Here is a 21,721-nt window from a genome sequence, read left to right on the forward strand (position 1 = left end):
GTCCTTTTATCCTCTTTCTCATTACACCTGGATGTTTACCTGTTAATGCAAATGCAATCTCAGCAGAGCTGGAACTCATCCATGATATTAAAAGGAGTTTTATTTTGGGATTCAGATGGTGTGCATCCCCTTTCAGAGGCCCTTTCATTTGTTTTTTTGTAGCTTGCAAAAAGTGCTTTACATTCTTTATAGTTTGCCCTCACAAAAATCCTGTGAGGTAGGTCAGCATTCCCAGTGCTCAAACTGGATAGTAATAATTTGCCAGAGACTTCACAGTGGTCTATGCAGCAGGCTGCACTGGTTCTTTTTTAAATATTCCGCTCACGTCCCCTTTTCTGATCAGGCCGTTCTTCCATATGTGAAAACTGTCCTAAGTCACGGCTTATGATGATCCTCATCCACACTCAGTCCAACTGAAATTCACAAGGGTTTGCTCCTTTCTTGCTGGCTATTTGATAGACAGCCCTGAATTCTTTAAATCGTGGGGCACAGCCCAGCCAAGCTTCACCGAAGTGTTCTTTGCCCGTAAAGAGGAAGTCCCCGGCCCCTTTCTTGACTTTGCACTGCAGAAGAGTCTTGATGGGCCCACGCCACTCGCCGGTTGACTTATCGTCCTGAAAGATCTGGGTTTTCTGCCTGTAGACCTGCAGCGCAGCCACTTCAACCTGGGACATGTGATTCTCCAAATCGTGACTGACGTTCTGGATTGAGCCTCTCACCACTAAATAGAAACACAAGACTGTTAAAAAGAGGCTTAAAAGGGAGGCGGTTCTTTCCTGTTATTATTGCCAGACCAATCTAGGGTTGCTGTCCAACTTCCGGGTGATAGTTGGAGATCTCCTGCAATTACAACTGATCTCCACGCCCCAGAAATCAGCTTCCCTGGATAAAATGGCTATTTTGGAATGTGGACTCTATGACATTATACACCACTGAGGATAATGAAGGATAATACACCACCACGAGATAATAAAGTACTCCTCTAGTCAGCTTAGAATCTAAGATTGAGTCAATTTCATCACGTGGTGGTCCATCTATCATTAGAGGAGGGGGCTGGGCTGGTGCAGGGTGCCGCTTGTTTTCTCCAGGTATTGGAACAGTTTCTTTAGCAGACTGGAATGAAATACTGGATGAACTTTTTTCAGACTCTTTGGGAGATCTAATCCCACTGTTACTGCATTTATTACTTTCAGCACCTTAAAGGGGCCTATATATCTCCATCTGAGTTTTTTGCTTGGCTGGGTGCCCTTTAGATTCTTAGTAGACACATACACCTTGTCCTCTACTTTCAAATCCCATAGGGGAGATCTGTACTTATCTGCTTGTTCGTTATAGTCCATTTTAGCTTGTTCCAAAGTTTCCTTTATGATTTTCCACTGACTGCTGATATCAGAACACCATTGTTGCAAGTCGGGTGTCTTCCTTCCATCTAAGACCACCACTTCTTCTGGGGCTGCCCTCGGCCATCTGCTATGCCCGTATACAGACTCCCAATATTTGTTTAAATAGCCTGCTCCTGGACTATTTTAATGACTTTTAAAAAATTATTATTGATTTTTTGTTTTTGTGACTTTTAATGTATTTTTGATGTTGTTAGCTGCCCTGAGCCCATCTGTGGGGAGGGCGGGGTATAAATCAAATAAATAAATAAATAAATAAGCCCCCCCCCAGTTAACTGTATACTGCTCTAGTAAAGGCTGACAAGAGGAGTATTTTATTATCTCGTGCAATGGAAGTTTTTCCCTAAGAGTCAAGCTGAGTGGGTCAAAGCCATAGACATTAGAGCCCCCAGGCTTTTAAGAGATTTTCACAAGAAATACCCACAAAAGCCAGGGGGAGGCTAATTTTCAAGGTGGCAGAAAATGTCAGGAGGTTGGCATCTACCTTCCTCCCCGCCCCCCCCGCCCCCCGCTTCTTTGGGGGATGAGACCAGCTGCAGTCCCTTTTCCCTTTCAGAGGATGTTTAGCCTGCAGCGCTGACGAGCCGACCTTGAGAGCCCGGGTTCTCACATTCTGGCCCCCAATAGACTTGGCTTGAAAATGGAAGCACTTCACGTAATTGTAAATGGAAGTTCTATTGACTTCCAACCAATATTGAAAAATGATTTTAGCACTGTTCTCATGTATAAATAGATGGACCAACTCCTATTATCTCAGTTTTATAGGAAGGTGGAGCAAATAGTGAAAACTTAAATTTCTCTCCATAATTTATATCCATATATATTTTTTGTGCAAAAATATCACACTTTTGGCTATAGGGTTTTACACTACTTTTGGAATTGGGGACACAATGACCCTCCAAGGAAACCATAGTTTGCAACCTGAATTGTTGGGTATATAGTAGGAGCAGGTAAAAGCCCTGTCTTTGCAAGCTCTCAAAGCTTCCCTTATGTCCATAGCCACATGGAAAAGCTCAAATTGAAATGTATCACCATTTTGGGAAATGGGGTCATTCTATTCCCCTGCAAGCTAAGTCTGGGAGTTTTTGTAGGCATCCTCGAAACCTCCTCACTTTTTCCAGACTTGATGCAACCATTCAGCATGGAACTTTAGATGACCCCTAGCCATCTGTCCACTGAGCTGATTGTTTCCCTCTGTTGTGCTATATCAAAGCTGCTCCACAGCTACTCTGAAAAGCTTAAATTGAACTGTATTGCAATTTTGGAAAATGGGGTCATTCTACCCCCCTGCAAGACAAGCCTGGGGATATTTGCAAATATCCTTTGAACCTCTTCACATTTTCCAGACTTGAAGGAACTATTCAGCCTGGAACTTTAGATAACGCATAGCCATCTGTCCACTGAACTGATTGTATCCCTTTGTTATTCAGGAAGAGCTCTTAATTATAAGGCTCCAACATGTGTAGCCTGAGGGCAGATTACAAGACGGCTAGCAGAAAGAATGAAGATATTTTCTCTTCTTTTTGTTAACCCTTTAAATGGCAGGAATGGAATGGCCTTTCTATTGCAAGGTTCTGTTACATGTCTATTTTTTCCTTGTCCTGAAGAATAACTTTCTTCAGAAACGCAAGACAAAGAAGAATACAATTTGAAATCAGGGTCAAAAATACCCCTCACTGAAAACATGAAATCCTCATAGAAATGTAATGGGGTAAAATTGATCCCATCACTTTTAAAGCACAAGACACAGTTTATTTTAAAGAAAATAATCATTTTAACCGTTATAATACTGAAACTGGCACTATGTGTGATTTGCTTGCTGCTGCCACCAGATGTGAGTCAGCCACATGGTGGCAGCAGCGGGAAACACATGTGGTAAGGGTGGGCAAGTCACACACAGTGGCAACAGTGGACAAGTCACACGTGGTGGCAGTTTCAGTATAACAGAAATTATTGCTTTCTTTAAAATAAACTGTCTTGTGTTTTAAAAGTGGAGGGGGTCAATTTTACCCCATTTTAAAATTATTATTATTATTTATTATATTTATATCCCACCCTCCCTGCAAGCAGGCTCAGGGTGGGTTACAACAGAAGATAAAATATACAAGATAAAATCACAATAAATTAACACAGCTTTCTACTAAAACTCCTGCTCACTGTATAAAAACCATATAACATCTGACAGAGATGGAGGTGCAGCTTAACCATGCGTGGTCACTCATATATGTGGGGTAGATGGTCAATGCCCCCTACAGACATAGAGGAGACCAAGAGAGAGGCTCATTTGGTGGAAACCCTGATGGCCTCAGCCATACACCTGGCAGAACATCTCCGTCTTACAGGCCCACCTGAAAGAGACAAGATCTTAGCGGGCCCGGGTGTCCTCAGACAGAGAGTTCCACCAGGTCGGGGCCAGGACTGAAAAGGCCCTGTCCCTGGTTGAGGCCAATCGAGCCTCCCTGGGGCCAGGGACCACCAGTAGGTGCTTACCGGCTGATCTCAGCACCCTCCGGGGAGTATATGGGAAGAGTTGGTCCCTCAGGGATGCTGGTCCCAGTCTGTTTAGGGCTTTATAGGTTAATACCAAAACCTTGAACCTGATCCAGAACTCCACGGGAAGCCAGCATAGCTGCTGCAGAACTGGAGTTACAGGTGTCCTGAAAGGCACACCCATCAGGACACGGGCAGCAGCATTCTGGACCCGCTGTAATTTCTGGGTCAGGCTCAAGGGCAGCCCTGCGTAGAGCGAGTTACAGCAGTCCAATCTGGAGGTGACCGTTGCGTGGATGACTGCTTCCAGGTCACGGGTCGAGAGAGAGGGAGGAAGCTGCCTGGCTTAGTACCTGGATGGGGGCCCACTCGGGAAGACCAGGGTTGCTCTGCAGAGGCAACGGCAGACCACTTCTGCCAATGAAAGCCCCGGCAGGGGATGCCGTAAGTCAACTGTGATTTGACAGCATTTTACACACCTCTTAAAATCCTTACAGTTTGTAGGAACTAAGCTGTTCCACTCCTGCACATTCATCGCGGCAACATCAAGTAACGGCTTGCATGTGTGAACAAACCACCGTAGATAAGAACATAAGAACATAAGCAAAGCCATGTTGGATCAGGCCAGTGGCCCATCCAGTCCAACATTCTGTCACACACAGTGGCTAGAAATCCAGTGCCATCTAAAGGACTGTCAGTGAGGCCAGGACACCAGAAGCCCTCCCACTGCCTTCCTTCCAGCACCAAGACACAGAGCACCACCTCCCCACAAAGAGAATACCATCTATCTCCTGTGGCTAATAGCCACTGATGGACCTCTGCTCCATATATTTGTCCAGTCCCCTCTTGAAGCTGGCAATGCTTGTAGCTGCCACCACCTCCTGTGGCAACGAATTCCATGTGTTTATCACCCTTTGTGTAAAGTAGTATTTTCTTCTATCTGTTCTAACCCGACTGCTCAATAATTTCATAGAGTGCCCACGAGTTCTTGTATTGTGAGAAAGGGAGAAAAACACATCTTTCTCGACCTTCTCTAACCCATGCATTATCTTGTAAACCTCTATCATGTCTCCCCTCAGTCGTCTTTTCTCCAGGCTAAAGAGCCCCAAGCGCCTCAATCTTTCCTCATAGGGAAAGTGTTCCAACCCTTTAATCATTTTAGTTGCCCTTCTCTGTACTTTTTCCAGTGCTATGATATCTTTTTTAAGGTGTGGCGACCAGAACTGTACACAGTACTCCAAATGAGGCCTCACCATCGATTTATACAGAGGCATTATGATACCGGCTGATTTGTTTTCAATCCCTTTCCTAATAACCCCTAGCATAGCATTAGCTTTTTTTATGGCAGTCGCACACTGTGCTGACGTTTTTAGTGAGTTATCTATCATGACTCCAAGATCTCTCTCTTGGTCAGTCTCCGCCAGTTCAGACCCCATCAACTTGTATTTATATTTTGGATTTTTGGTTCCAATGTGCATTACTTTGCACTTGGCTACATTGAACCTCATTTGCCACATGGATGCCCACTCTTCTAGCCTCGACAGATCCCTTTGGAGTGCCTCACAATCCTCTCTGGCTTTCACCACCCTGAACAATTTCGTGTCATCTGCAAATTTAGCCACTTCACTGCTTAATCCCAATTCCAAATCATTAATAAACAAGTTAAAAAGCATTGGACCCAATACCGACCCCTGTGGCACCCCACTGCTCACCATCCTCCACTGTGAGAAGTGCCCGTTTATGCTCACTCTCTGTTTCCTATTAATTAGCCAGTTTTCGATCCACAAGAGGACTTGGCCCTTTATCCCATAGCTACTGAGCTTACTTAGGAGCCTTTGATGAGGAACTTTGTCAAAAGCTTTCTGGAAGTCAAGATAAACAATATCTATCGGGTCTCCCTTGTCCACTTGTTTGTTCACTCCCTCAAAGAACTCTAACAGATTGGTGAGACAAGATCTTCCCTTACAGAACCCATGCTGAGTTTTCCTCATCAGCTTTTGGTCATCAATGTGCCCACTAATTTTATTTTTGATAATAGTTTCCACCAACTTACCCGGTATTGACGTCAGGCTGACTGGCCTGTAATTTCCCGGATCTCCCCTGGAACCTTTTTTAAAGATGGGGACAACATTAGCTACCTTCCAGTCCTCAGGAACAGATGCAGAGTTTAATGACAGATTACATATTTTTGTGAGGAGATCTACAAGTTCACACTTGAGTTCTTTCAGAACTCTTGGATGTATGCCATCTGGGCCCGGTGATTTATCAGTTTTTAAATTATCTAGCAGTCGCATAACCTCCTCTCTCGTCACCTCAATGTGACTCAGGTCTTTCAAAACCCCTCCCAAAGTCAGTGCTTCCGGAGTGGGCATGCACTTCTTATCTTCCACAGTGAAGACAGAAGCAAAGAACGCATTCAGCTTCTCGGCCATTTCCCTATCACCCTTTAGTAATCCTTTTACGCCTTGGTCATCCAAGGGCCCCACGGCCTCCCTAGCTGGTTTCCTACTTCTAATATATTTAAAGAATTGTTTATTGTTTTTCTTTATGTTCTTTGCAATATGCTCCTCATATTCCCTTTTTGCCTGTCTGATCACAGACTTGCACTTTTTTTGCCACAGCTTATGCTCCTTTTTATCAACCTCACTCCGACTAGTTTTCCACTGCCTAAAAGAATCCTTTTTACCTTTTACAGCTTCTATTACATTGCTTGTTAACCATGCTGGCCTTTTCCTAAACCTATTTGTGCCTTTCCTAACCAGCGGTATATATTTAATTTGAGCTTCCAGGATTGTAGTTTTAAATAGTCTCCAAGATTCCCCAAGTGTTTTGACCTTTTTTACTTTCCCTTTCAGTTTCTTCTTCACGTACCCCCTCATCTCAGAAAAGTTACCCCTTTTGAAGTTAAACATGGCTGTGTTGGTCTTATTTGGCAATTTCCTATTTATACATATGTTGTACTCAATAACATTATGGTCACTGTTCCCAAGTGGTGCAATCACATTTACATCTCTCACCAGGTCTTCAGCATTACTGAGGACCAAATCCAGGATCACCTCTCCCCTAGTAGGTTCTGTAACCATCTGTTCCATAGCACAGTCATTGAGACAGTCTAGAAACTCACTTTCTCTCCCCCGATTCGAACACCCATTGGCCCAGTCAATGTGTGGGTAGTTAAAATCACCCATTACAACACAGTTTTTTTGTTTAGCAGTCATCTTTAATCCTGTCATCATTTTATAATCCTCCTCTATTTTCTGATCTGGAGGGCAATAACAAACTCCCACAGTTAAGTTTCCATTTGGGCCCGTAATTTCAACCCATAGCATTTCCAGAAGCGAATCTAATTCAGTTACCTTCTCAATCTTACTGGAATGTATACCTTCTCTGACATATAGAGCCACCCCACCACCAACCCTTCCCTCCCTATCCTTCCGATATAATTTATATCCAGGAATCACCGTGTCCCACTGATTTTCCTCATCCCACCAAGTTTCTGATATGCCCACAATGTCTATGGATTCGCCCAACACTAAACATTCCAGCTCCCCAATTTTACCTCGGACACTTCTAGCATTTGTATATAAACACCTGTAACTTCCCCGGCACACTTTGCCTCGAGACGTAGTTAGGTCATCTGCACTGTTTGTCTCCATCTCAGTTGACAACTCTAATCTATCTCCCTGTAGAAGTGTTATACCTAGCCCTTCATCTCTCTGAGATGAACCATCCTGAACCAGAGACACTTTATCTCTTGTCGGCTTTCCCCTAGCATTTAGTTTAAAAACTGCTCTGCCACCTTTTTGATTTTAAGTGCCAGCAGCCGGGTTCCTTCTCGGGACAAGTGGAGACCGTCTCTCTTGTACAGCTCCCGCTTGTCCCAAAAAGAATCCCAGTGCCTAACAAACTTGAACCCTTCCTCCCTACACCATCGTCTCATCCACGCATTGAGACTCCTGATCTGCGTTTGTCTCTCTGGCCCTGCGCGTGGAACAGGTAGCACTTCTGAGAAGGCTACCTTGGAGGTCCTGGCCTTGAGTCTCCTGCCTAACAGCCTAAATTTTTGTTCCAAGACCTCACGACTGCATTTCCCAACATCGTTGGTTCCAACATGGACCACGACCGCTGACTCTTCCCCAGCACTATCTACCAGCCTATCTATAACACGCGTAATGTCCGCTACCTTCGCACCAGGCAGGCAAGTCACCATACGGTCAGAACGCGGTTGTGCCACCCAGCTATCTACTTGTCTAAGGATCGAATCACCAACTACCAAGAGCCTCCCTCCCGCCCCACCCAGGGATGGTTCCTTGATGCGAAAGGAAACCTGCTCACCAACTGAAGAAGAGGTCCCTTCTGAGGGCATGTTCCCCTTATCCTCAATACGGTGCCCTGATTCCACAAGATCCTCATTCTCCTTGACAACAAGAACGCTGCCATTTTTAGAGTGGGACACATCTGTCCTGTCCCTGAGAATCTTGTCCTCGTGCCTATCTAACTGTCTCCGCTTCTCCAGGTCAGCCACCTTGGCCTCAAGGGTACGTACTCGTTCCCTGAGAACCAGGAGCTCCTTGCAGCGAGCACACATCCAGGACTTCTGACCAGAAGGCAGATAGTCATACATGTGACACTCAGTGCAATACACTGGAAAGCCCCCAACCCCCTGCTGGCATTCTGACTTCATTATTCTGTTTTAGGAATAACACACTAAGAGGAAAGAAAACGGCTATGATCCCCCGGCTAAGAGCCACAGGCCAAGAGCCCTTTAGCTCTCGCCCTTCGGCTCGCGCCAAAGGCTCGCGCCCCTGCCCAGCAGTTGCCTTTTCAATGCAAAAGGTCACTTCCTGCTAAGCACAGGAGGTGAGCACAAAGGGGGTGTGTGGCTTGTACTCCAGCAACCCCCAGCAGCCTTACAAACACACTCACCCTCAAACACAATCAAGCCCAAACACACTCAGCCTCAAAACTACACTCAAATCAACACAAAACTACACACAAAAAGCCCCAAAGCTAGAGAGGACCACCCTTAGCTTCTCAGCTTAACCCACCACAGCCAAGAAAGGCAAAAAGCCCTTACCTCCTCTAGCAGCTGCAGACCATGTGCTCCTGAGCCCAGGTGACTCTGCCAGAGGCCCAAACTTTTGCATAGCCTCACAGAGTGCCTCCTGGCAGAGAAAATTCACTCATTTGGCTGCCGGTCATGTGGACAGTGGAGAAATAGCATACGTTAACACGGCTAATTCTCTGGAATTAATACATGCGTGTATGAACCAGCCCACTTTGTAACCAGCCCATCGTGTAACCTAAGAGACCACTGAAAAGCCAATTCATGTGACTATTTTGGAGCTTTATTCTCAGTCCCTTGGTTGTCATCTCTCCATCCGAGAAGCCTAACTCCAGTGCAGCACACCACCATGCTCTGTGCAGCCCATGTGCTCAACAGTGGCCTCAGACCCACGAACCAGCAGGGCCGCATCTCCCAGTGTGGCCCACACAGCCGCTCTGCTCCTCTGACCAACATCTGTGTGGGTACTCCTTCCCGCAGTGCTGCTCAATCTACAGATTTTCCCAGTGGCTGTTCCTGTTTGTGGAATAGCCTTCTTGAAGCTGTTAGGAAGGCTTCCCCGATGCAGGCCGAATAACTCTGGCTTTTAGCACCAATGCCTAATTTATGATATTCAGATTTGTTAGTTCTAATGAATTTTAATTGTATATTGTTTTTAACTAGAATCATAACTTACACAGAGTCTTCTTCTAGTTTTAACATGTTCTAAAGAAACAAACATACAGGACAAATGCAGCAACATTTAGATGACTGCAAACATGGACAGACTGGATTCTAGCTGACAATTTCCCTCTAATTCAGAAAATAAGTCTATGAATGAATAAACCTTAATTCTCAGTGAGAAATGAAAGCAGAGGGGCTGTTTTCATCAGGGCAGATTCCATTTGCAGCCAAAATGCACCCCAATCAGATAATCAATTACAGAATTTGTTTGCAAAATAAGGCATCATGTACATCTTTCTTTTGGGGGATAATTACCTCACACATGTGATGCACACAAAGAACTTGTTTAGGAAGAGCTCAGGGGCTTCCTCAAGTAATCCAATTTCCTGGAGACGCTAGGCTTTTAGCATAACAGAGGCCCTTTGTTCTGACCCTCCCCCTGCCTCCATGGGCTTCGGGTCAGCGTCTTTGCCTCAGATGTGGTCCAGTCTGCTGGCAAGCTGTAACGCTCTTGTTCCACCCGCTCCGAGTTGCTCCTCCACAGCTCATGGCCCAGCAGACTGAGGATCTCTGTCTGAACAACCCTAAAGCTCCAATTCACTTGGACTGTCATTTAGACTTCCATTAGTACCTATTTTCTCTAATTCCACCCCACCCCCACCCAGCCCAAAATTTTGATGATAGTGATTAGTGAACTCAGGACATGGATGTCAAGCCATAAATAGACTCTGAGCCAAGCTACACGTGACGAATGACACTTGAACGGCAAGTGAACAGACTCGCGCGTATTCCTCCCTGTTCACTTGCCATTCAAGTGTCATTCGTCACGTGTAGCTTGGCCCTTTGTTAAAAGGGTTTTTTTCCTGGTCTGTTGGTGCTTTACCGATAAATGCCCCCCCCCCCATTGTGCGTCCCTCACTGCCACACCTGTCAGTTGTGTTGTGCCCCCTGCTGCCCCGGCAAGGAGAAGCGTGCCTTCCTGGAGACCCAATACCTTCACGTAATAAAAACAACGGGGCCAATTACCTCTGAAAGCAAATCGAGGTGGGCAAGAACCAACCAGCTTAAAATGAGCATAAGAAAATGACTCCGCGAATGGTCTGGGAGAACTGATTCAACGAAGCAAATGCAGACCTAGTCGGTTCCCGGATAGAACATTCCTCCAAGTGCCAAGTAAGTAGCTCAGCGCTTTTCAAATAAAAAGCAGGGATACAATGTGGTTTTAAAAAATCAGCATGAAGTAATTAAGCCCCCCAATATAGTTAGAGAATAAGGAAAATATGCACAAGTCTTTGTGTTGGATCGCATCAATTATTTCTGTGTAAGCAAGAAGGGGGTGATTTTCTGTTACGGAATATAAGACCACGTCTTAATGCTGAGCTTAGTGGAAACTCAGTGCCCCCTGCTCTGACCTTGTTACATATAGTGCTGACCAACACTCCTTCTGTTTAGTGTGATAACTTTAACAATAGCAGATGTTCTCTTGTCTGCCCACTTTCTAAGAAGCACCCTTCCCTCTTTGGATATACCCTCCCTGTTATTATCTCTTATCTAAATTGCTCACATGCGTAACGTTCACTACCAATATGCAGGGAAACAATGCAGTTTTAAAAACCAATAGATGCCGCTTTGCTAAACTGATAGCTATAAATGACCTCAAGCCTGCAACAGTAAGACATGTAACTGGTGATGCTCATTGTCATATTGTACTGTATAAAAACTGGAAGCTAAATGACGACATGCATTCTAGCTTGGCTGGTTTGCTTTGGGTAGCCACCCTAAAAAAGCCTGTCTCTCTTTGCCAACTGAATCACTTTGAGTGTTTCCTTGCTCTCTAAGATCCGACCCATACTGGGATTTCCCCTGTCATTGGCTTCTTAGAAATTCCTTGACGTTTCTCCTTCTATCACCCTTAAAATAACATGTGGCATAGGTGCTCCAACGAAGTCTGTGCCGAAGCCCAAGCTGTGTACTTCTTTCTCCCAAATAAGGTGCAAATCTTTAGCCCGCTGCAGAGTGAGCAGCTGCCTCAAACACCCATGCCGTATATCATAGTACAACTATGCTGCGTGCCAGAAGGTGCACCCGGACCTCACCTGTGAAGGGAATAGGATCTTTAGCCAGTGCAAGCCTCTCAACCAGCCTGGGCTCTTAAATTAAAAAAAAAAAAAAGATGGTTTGAAACGGGAAAGGAGCCTGTTACATGAGTCTACTAGCGTGCCCCACTTTAACATTCCCCCAACAAGGAGGGCTGCAGTGCATCAAGTTGATCTCAGAATAACTTCTGCAAATCTACTTACCAAAATCACTGCTGCAAACGGCCATGAGAAGTTCCAGATGGTCACAAGGGCGACACTTTGCTGGAAAATAGAAACATCCCACAGGAGACAAAAGGGTCTTTGCTAGCAGGCGTCTGAGCATATGCAAAGAACAGCAAGCCTCGCTCAATACAGGAAGATGGACACATGAGAAGAAGCAAAGCCAGTTTTCTGATTATTACCATGTTTTTAATTTGCAAAGTACTGTCCGGTTCTAATTCATGAATCTTTGTAAATGACCTGCAGAGTATTTGAATCCTCTGAGACTGTACACGAATATATATTTCAAGTGAACGAAAAGGACCATTTGCCCACTGTCCATTTCCCACAGTGCACAGGCTTGGCATTTGAACAGCAAAGCCCGGGAGACCAAACTCCTGCCCTCGACCCCAACCTTCCACCCTCAAGGAAGTCAGGCGTGGGAGAAAAAATGGCTGGGAAAGGGCCTCCATATTGTGACGCTCTAGGAATTTCCCCGTTTCAATTGTCTTTACCACTGAGGTTGTGGAAAATTCCTACAGCATCAACCAAGTGAACATCCTGTCCTCCCCAGGCACTGAAATATCCCCGCATTTGCCAAGGCAGCACTGCCAACTTTAACAGAGTGCCACGTACAACCTGGGTTGCATCTGCACATCATCATTGGCTACTGCGCAGTCATAATCATTTCCAATGGGTTGACATCTCCACACAGGGAAATGCAACTGCAACTGACTGCGGAAGGGCACCAATAGTGCAACACGCAACGATGTGTGCAGCCCTGTTGCGCCAGGCCTCCACAGCAGGTGGCCAAGTGATTTGGAGAAGGCTTCCCTGTTTTACTTGATTTCCTATCAGGTGAATATATGGAATCTCTTTTGTTCTCAAAAGCTACAGAATTGGCTAAAAAATGGCCTGGGCCTTATATGTAAAAAATCCACATAATATTACTAAGTTTCGGGGGGGGGGGGGGTAGCTGTGTTGACCTGCAGTGGATCAGCGGGATTTGAGTCTAGTGGCACCTTAGAGAAAAAGGGAGCTCTGACTCTTGCGAACGTACACCCTGTAAATCGTCTTGGTCTCCAAGGTGCCATTAATGACGACGTTACTAAGAGTCCCGTGACAGTAAGAGGAGTGGAGTCTACAGGGATGATTCTCCTCCAACCTTGAAGATATAGAGCACGGGACAGTAACTGGAGGCACCTGGGCCAGATCTGGCCCACCGAGAAGTGATGTCTACCTGGCTACATCCTAAATGAAAGACAAGGGGTTTGTGGACAAAATGAACATGCTGGAAGTCCACACAGGGGTCCAGGGCAGGGGCGAGTAAAAGCTAAATGCTGACCTTCCCACCGCCTTTCACATCCAGATCAAAATGGCCATTCACAAAAAGTAGTTGCTAATCAGAGCCATTCGGTCAGACTTGCTCTCCTGCCTGGTCTGTTCAGTCAACCACAAAAGTGTGAGGTTTTTAAAAAAGGGTTTTATCTAGCTTTACCTGTCATGTTTTTATTGCTTCATTTTTTTCTAAGCCACTCAGACATTTCCATGTGGAAAACGAGAAAGAAATGTCAGCTAATAAATAAAATAAGAACTGGGAACAGAGGGCTACATAGCACTACTTTGGATGATGTAAGATACCTTTTAAACAAGGTGGCCACAGACTGGGTAGTAATGATCGTGGTGCTACTGTGGACAATAATACTCTCAAGAACCCGCATTTGAGAAGCAACACAACTTCTGCCGCTTAGACTGGGAAGGACGGCAGGAGCAGAGAGCAATGTCGGGGGGGTTCCTGTCTGTGTGGAACCAGGTCCCCACAGTTTCTTTAAAAATGGCAAATGCTTTGCTTGGGTGGTGGGGGTTGTTATCAATAACTGCTTTCAAATATTTTTTTAAAATTTTTTTTCCTATTTTATTGTTTTAATGCGCATTTTAAAACTTTTTTTATACAAGGATTTTTACTTTAAGGTGCTTTAATGGACCTCCAAGAGCCAGAAAGACAGGCTACAAAATAAAATAAAATAAGCCTAGCCACTTCTTGACTGAGCCTTACCTTCCACAAGGGCCATTTTCTGGAAGCCTGTCGTGCTCTGGTTGCTAAGCAACTCGTACTGGAAATGGGCTGTCCTGCGGCTGAGGTCCCTCTGGGGACTGGCCTGTAGGAAAAGGGCCACCCGCTGAGGCGTGTGGGTGCTGAAGCAAGACACCTGGTGCAGACGGGGCGCCTCCGACTCGCTCACCAGCAGGTGAAGCTCCTTGTCCTGCTCCACGTAGATGTCGGCCCCTCGGAAGGTGCTGGAGGGCTTGATGCAGACAGCAGTGTGTCGGGCACTTGACAAGTTGGGCTCCAAGATAACGCGGAGGGCTCGGGCTGGGTACATCCATTCTAGAGAGCCCTCGGTACAGCGGAGGTGAACCTGCTCCACTGCACGCGAGTGAAGCTCCCAGCTCAAACCACTGGAAAACAAGGGGGTGGGTGAGGAGGAGGACAGGAGAGGGAGTCAAGGAATGGCAGTCCTAGGACTTTCATTCCGTTCCCAGAAGGCTGGTCAAGTATTCTATCGATACTAAAACAGGATAAGACATGGGAAAATAAGACGTTAATGATAAGGAAGAAATGGTCTAGATCTAGAAGATGGGTGAGAGGAGGAGAGACCAACCAAATTATATTAACGGAACTCCAGAGAGTGCGCTCCTGGTTAAAGATATAAAGTAGATTATTTTTGTGGTCGTTCCTCGGGGGGGGGGGGAGAAAAGGGGGAAAACAAGTCTGTATCAGATGTATGGATAGTTAAATTTATCCTGTATGTATATGTACATGAAGTATAGATTGTACGTACATCAGTACAATAAAAAAAAGGTTGGTCAAGTCCAGGGCAGTACGAATTTCAGGAAACAGGCAAATGTACCCAGCTGCGGGGTGTTTTTTCTCCATCTGCTGTAGTGCTAAAAAAAGCAACAGCTGTCATGTCTGAGCCCCATCCATGCCAATTTTAATGATCCTTTTGTTCTGAACCAGTGTCTCCTGCTGTAACTCGATGCCATTTTACCAATGCCATAACTATTTCTTTCACAGGCGTTCACAGGTGTTTATCAGCTTCCAGTGTTTCTGACCTTGTATCTACTCCCTCTCCAACTTTGCTGTTTTGTTTTCTAGTGACTCAACTTGATATTACAAATATGTGAAACATTTTCACACAAGAAGAGCGCCAAAACCTTGTTTATGATTGGGAGGGGGGGAAAGAGCAGACTTGAATGTTAAAAGAGAAGCTCTCTCACATGTCATTCCTGTCAACTTTTACTCTTGCTGCTTAGATGCTTGCCTTGCTTCTGAGTAGTTCTATGGACATATATATGGAAATGATCTGATTTCTGAATAAAAGCCATTTAACCAAGGACCTGTGTCTTGCTGCAGTGGTCCAGGGATCTGTCTGCCAGATCCTGCCATCCATAGCCGGACAACAGCAGGGGAACTTTTTAAAGAGGTACAGGGCCCCTAATCAGGGTCACGGTAGATGTGATTCACAAAATGGCTGCATCCATACGATACTGAACACTTGCTCTTTGGATCTAATCTGGATCCATTATGTCAGTGTGCACCTACATATTATTTATTTATAGTGTTTTAATTGTTTTAAAATATATGTTATAAATTGTATGTTGTTACACTGCCCTGAGCCCGTCTGACGGGGAGGGCGGTCTAGAAATGTAAAATAATAATAATAATAATAATACAGTATAGATGAAGCACCCTATTTCACACCAGTCCACACAACTCACACAGCAGCTGCGAACACAGACACCTCTGTATCGTATCACCATGAAAAAAAAAACCCTTCCCCAAACCAACTTTCAAAAATGCTTGTCATGCGATCTTGGAAAGGGGAGGAGGAGGGGGTATTATTTACGAAACAGAAGCCCAGAGCGCTACTGCTGAATGCGTTGCACAATTTCCTGGATTGTGCTTTTACTCCCATTCTGTATCTAAGAACCATTTTTTATATGCTGGTGTTTAATTAATAGGAGAGGAAAATCAAAGGGTGAACATATTATATAATCTGTCAGCCATGCTAGGACACTGTGCATGAAGAAACAGGCTTGAGAATCAAACGTGTAAACATGTCCCAAGTGGATGTGTGGCTCTTTTCACTGGATAGCTGCATCCAAAGCTAACCAAGACAGATGTCTGATGGTGTGTTTATTCAGATATGCACGTGCCTTTGGGGTGCAGACGCAGAAAGAGCTACTGTTAATGTGACAATTTATTCTAGATTATTAGAGAGCTGCTGTGGGATAGTGGTTAAGTGGCTGGGCTATGAATCAGCGCCCTGCTAGTTTGACTCCCATGACTGCCGTGAACTCTGCAGGTGGCCCTGGGAAATCCACTCCTCTCCGCTCCAGCTCCCCAGCTGTATTGTGGGGATAATAATAACACTGACTTTAGTGCCCCACTCAGAGCGGTGAACAATCTGTCCAAAAGGAAGGTATATGAGCACACCGTTGTTGCTGTTGTTGAAAACATTTACACCCCGCCTCTCTTCCCAATGGGGACTCAGAGCAGCTTACATCACTCTCCTCTCCTCCATTTTTTCCTCACAACAACCCTGTGGGTTAGGCTGAGCGCGTGTGTCTGGCCCAAGGCCACCTGGCAAGCGTCCCTTACGGAGCAGGGACTCCTACACGGGTCACCCAGATCCTCGTCGGTCACTCTAGCCGCTACACCATACTGGCCCTCTGATTTTATTCCACCCTTCAGGATAACATATTAAGTGGTTCCCTTCCACTTCATTTCATCCTCACAAAACCGCTGTGAGGCAGGTTGTCTTAGCACAACATTGCCCAGAGGATTCCAGTCAGACTGGGAACTGGGATCTCAGGTGTGCCAGGTCTATCACTCCATTGACTGCACCAGCGTACCCCAACACAGTGCCTGTTGGCGCCATGGTGGTTGCTGATGGGGGGGGGGGGTTGGTACCTGCTTCCTTTTTTCCCCAAACATATTTTCCTCCAAAGCAAATATCTAATCCTGGCTTTCTTCCATCTCTTTGGAGCAACAGATGTCCAAGAGGCATCACCTTTCTGCCTGCAGTGCAGACAGCTTCTGTACAGAAACAGCAGTTTTCATCACAGGAGGCTGCTTAGCTTTGAACCTCCCATTATGAGGTCATTGGTTCCAGCTCCTATTTTAGACATTTGGGGGATGGTTGTGCCTCCCCCCCCCATCAGCCATTTAGTGGAGGTGCCCGTTCTCAAAATTCCAGAAGTGTCCACAGCTGGAGGAGGTTGGGGACCCCAGTACTACCCCATACTGACTGTTCCTACATGGGTTAGTTACCCTGAGTTTGACGCTGCTGGGAAGTGGTTTCTCTTCTTCCCTAATTCCCCACTGCATTTGTGCACTTCCTGGGGTTTCTCAAAATTTACTCCAATCTCCCCAAGTTTCTTCTCTTTGGGGGGGAAAGATTGGACAAGACTGCAGCAAAGCCACAGATGGGTGTCACGGAAGTGAGAATGTTTGGATTTTCCCATTCCTGCCCCCCACATGGCAGCCATTTTTCCTGCCTCTGTCCCCACAGCACCTGCTTCCTTCTCCAACCACCATCAAGCTTTAAAAAAAAATATCGAACATTATTATAGATTATACCATTATAATGATATAACAATTTGTTTATCGGGCTCTCTGAATTCCCAGCTTTTAAGTTTAAAAAAAGTAAGCCTCTCTCTAGCCCCTTTCATTTCTGATATATAAGGGGAAAGGCATATTTGTACAACTAAAGGGGCAAGAGACTGAACTCTTTCAAAAATGAAAGCTAGGAATTTAAACAATCTCCTATACATATTATTTCATTATTATGATATAATGATTTCCAAATGCCAATTTTAAAAACCCTGAAAAACATCATTGACTCTTACACTATTTTTGAGTATCTAATATTTAAAGGCAACCTCAAATATGACAATATATTTTATTTGTTAATTCCTTGTCACGCCCATGTTGCAGACCTGAACACGTCCCCTTTTATTTAATCAATTCATGCATTCCGCGTAGTGCTCAGGGGGGAAATTCAGTTTAAACATATTTCTTAGAAACTCTAAGTACTCAGTTCTGTTAGACTAGGAACTAATAATTAGCATTTTAAGAATAATAAACTTTATTTACTGTATAAACTTGGGACACAATCCAGGCCAAGTTACGCCCTTTTGATAGATTTCAGTGGGAGAATTCAGCTTAAAGCCTCTGCCCTCAACATGGCCACCGACTGCCACCACCTTCCATCCTGCCTTTTGGGGTGTTTTTGCCCCTGGTCCACTGCTGAAGTGGGCTGCAGCACAATGCAGGGGAGGGTGGGCAGGAAGGAGGCGAAACGCCATGCTGTAGTCAGGTCCCTGCACGCCTTCTCTTTTCAGCACCCCCGTTCCCAGTCAAACAGCCTAACACCAGTTCCAGCCTCTTCTGCAGAAGGCCCTTGCACTGCTGCCCAGTTTGGGGGCTGGGCCTGAAGGAGCAGAGTTTGAGCTTCCTTCTCAGCATCTCTGGGGGAAAAAAAAATCTTGGGATGAGGGGGGGGGGGCAGCTATGTCCTGTTTGTTTGAGAACTTTTTTCAGACTTTGACCTCAATATAAGTCAGGCTATACCCGTCCTCAACCACCAGTCGAGGGTAAGACCTTCCTGACACCGCCTTCCCTGTGCCATCCCCTGCCTGGCACCGCTGGGTCCCCCCCCCACCCACCCCCGACTTGCTGGCCTAAGCACTCACCCCGGCTCCTTCCCAGAAGTCTCAGAGTCTCCGGAGATCTTCCCATCCTAGCAACCAGTATTGGCCACATACGCATATTTTCAAGCTACATAAAGTGTTCTTCTCCCAAGGAGCAACTGTATCTTTGGACAGATGAACTTATTGGTTCTCCCTGCTGAATAGCTATTATAAATCATTAAATGAGTCTCTTCACTCTTAACTATGCATATCAAAGGCACAAATTACCTTTTTTAAGAAAGTAGGTGTATGCACACGTGTGCACACTTTACCCTAAGTTGATAACGTTACTCTGGCTGTAAGGACCTGCTAGACTTCCTTCTTTGTCAGGGCTTTTGACGGGATATGAGCAGCAAACATCTTCTAAGGGGGGAGGGAGGTATCTGGGGTTTTCAATTTTATTTAGTTTTTAACTTGTAAATAATTAATTTGCAAGCCACCTTGAGCCCTGCACATGGGCAAAAGCAACAGCCGCCCATCCCCACGTGCACTCTCTGCGGTGGCCCCACCTCGGGACAAGCCCACCTGAAGAGGTCAGGAAGGGCCCCCCTCGCTCGGCTTTCCACACATGATGCAAAGCTGAACTACTCAAGAGAGCTTTTTGCTCAGATGGGACAAGGAAGTGTCCTCAAAAGAGATGCATAAATGAGGGATGAGGACTATAGGTTTTACTACGATGTACTGTATGTTGCTGTGAATAAGATCCTGCTGCATAGTTTCTATGCTGTTTAATATGCCAAGTCTTAGAGAATTGCTATTGCTCTGTTTCAGCATTTCTTCAACTCTGTATTGGATTCTTGTTAGTTTTAAATCTCTGCAAATTTGCATTTATATATCCTATTACATTGTTTGTTGAAATGTGTTTGAAACTGATTGTGATGACTTACACTGAGTAGTCTGCCTTGAGTCTCAGTGAGAAAGGTGGAATATAAATAATGTAAATAATTTTTATTTCGTTCTACTAAATGGGCTTAGGGCCAAGCCACAAGTGACGAATGACACTTGAACGGCAAGTGAACAGACTCGCGTGTCTTCCTCCCTGTTCACTTGCCTTCCACTCGCCCTCCACTCGATCACTACGTGATCAAGGGCAAGTGAACAGGGAGGAAGACACGTGAGTCTGTTCAAGTGTCATTTGTCACTTGTGGCTTGGTGCTTAGTCCCAAGAAAGTTCTTTTTCGGACTAATCCTTAATGTTGGCCTTCACAACATACAAGAATTCAGATTTGTTCCATTCAGTTTCTCAAAATTCCAGCAGATTATAAATAGCAATTAAAAAAACTACAAAATTATAATCCAGTCACAGTGAAGCACTTTGAAAACCCCTTTGATTCCTTAGAGTTAAGTGCTCGCTTTTAGATCTCTTCTGGCAAAATTAAGAACCTAAACAACCTCAACTTCGACTGGACTGTGTTCTTAATGTTTACTGTTTTATTCAAGGAGATAAGTTGAGTTTCAAGGGCGTTTCTGCTTCTGAAATTGGAGGCAGCTAGAACTGATTCGGCGGACGAGACCTGGACATCCCACACTGCGCAGAGACGCTGATACGCTTTGGCTGAGTTCACACGTCGGGGTTTTTCTGCGCAGGCCTGTCTGCCAGGGTCTTTCTGGCGAGGAGGATTCCCAGGACCGACCGTCTCCATTCCGATTCGGAAGCCGGAGAAGCCGAGGCAGGGCGGTTTGCGCAGAGCCGAGCCCAGCAGGACCCGAAGCGGAGCTGCCTGCAGGCGCCTGCCTTTAGGGGGGCATCCACACGTGCTCGGGTGCCGCGCTCGCGTTCGGTGGGAGGCTCCGTCGCGACTGGGTTTTTCCGCCAGGCCAGGGCAACCCACGGCTGCGAAACGTGCCCCGACAGCCCGCCTCCCGCCTCCCTTTCTGCGCCGTGACCCGAAACGCGCCCGCCCCACCGCCCGCTTACCTGCCCTTCCAGCTGCAGCGGTCGGCGGGGCAGCCCCGCAGCAGCAGCAGCAGCAGCAGCAGCCAGCCCTGCGGCAGAGACCGCGCCGAGCGCCGGCCGCAGCGCTCCCGCTGCCGCCGCGGGGACATGGTGGCAGGCGGGGAAAGGCGGGCGCCCGCTTGCCCGGCCGCACCGGCCGCGTCGTTGCGAAGACGAGAGCCGAGGGGGGGGGGGGGAAGGCGCCCGCTCCCCGCCGCCGGGAGGGAGGGGCTGGCCCTCCGGGGCGCCCCCTCCCCCCACCCCCCCCAGCGCCGCGCATTTGAAAGCGCCGAACCTGCAGCCGAGCGGCCTTGACGGACGGCCCCCGCCTCCCCACTCCCCCCCCCGCGCCTCCCGATCCCAGAGCGTCACGACGCAGCGGCAAACCTCGCCGCCGGCCTTTGTCCCGGAGAGGCCTCCGGAGCGTGTGTGTGTTGGGGGGGGGGGGGGTTGTAAACAGGCCTCTTCCTCCTCCTCCTCCTCCTGCGCGGCGCTGCCCCGACCGGACAAGACCCCTTGACGCCGGCTGAAGCTTGCGCGGAGCAGCGTTTTCTTCCTTCAGGCGCAGAGGAGGCTGGAGGGGATTCGCCGTCGAAGGAGCCGTCCGCGGCAAACGCCTCCCTCGCCTCGCCCACGGGGCCCTCCGTCCTGAGCGTCGCAGCCCCGAAGCTGCGCGCCCGGGTTCGTCTGTCGGATGAATGGTGCCTGCTGCGCCCCCTGGGCACAAGAGTCTCGTTGCCCGCTCGCCGGCTGGGAAGGCTGGTCGGAGAAGGGAGTGGGGAAAGGGGGGATCCAGATGATTTTGAACGGATCCTCGTGAATTTATATGATTTTTTATATTGAAATAAAACAAAAGGGCTGTCATACAGCATGTCCCAGTCTACTGACAGCACCGAAACTACCATGCACCCACCGCTCCATGGCACCGCCACGACACAAAAATGTCATATAAAAGCAGGGATCCTCATGAATTCTCAGAATTTTTAAGTGGGGTCGCCCAGAACTCACCATGCAATTCCATATCATGTTCATTGCCGCAGAACGCACCAAAAAAAAAAATCATGCACCCACCAATTTGGAGCTCTGCCATGGTGCAAAAATGTGGTTCAAA

At 46.7% G+C, this 21,721-nt stretch overlaps 1 protein-coding gene across 1 annotated transcript; it reads right to left on the reverse strand.

Moving 5' to 3' along the window:
• Positions 1-95: 95 nt before the first annotated feature.
• Positions 96-20,720, reverse strand: LOC129327040 (meteorin-like protein). Its single transcript, XM_054975443.1, has 4 exons — positions 20,593-20,720; positions 13,972-14,375; positions 11,919-11,978; positions 96-721 (listed from the first exon to the last, which is right to left on the reverse strand). Exons 1-4 carry the CDS (start codon positions 20,718-20,720, stop codon positions 405-407), a joined length of 909 nt encoding a protein of 302 aa, XP_054831418.1. The 3' UTR covers positions 96-404.
• Between the last annotated feature and the right edge of the window lie 1,001 nt (positions 20,721-21,721).

This window comes from Eublepharis macularius, chromosome 4 (genome assembly GCF_028583425.1).
Source record: "Eublepharis macularius isolate TG4126 chromosome 4, MPM_Emac_v1.0, whole genome shotgun sequence".
Classification (NCBI taxonomy): Eukaryota; Metazoa; Chordata; class Lepidosauria; order Squamata; family Eublepharidae; genus Eublepharis; species Eublepharis macularius.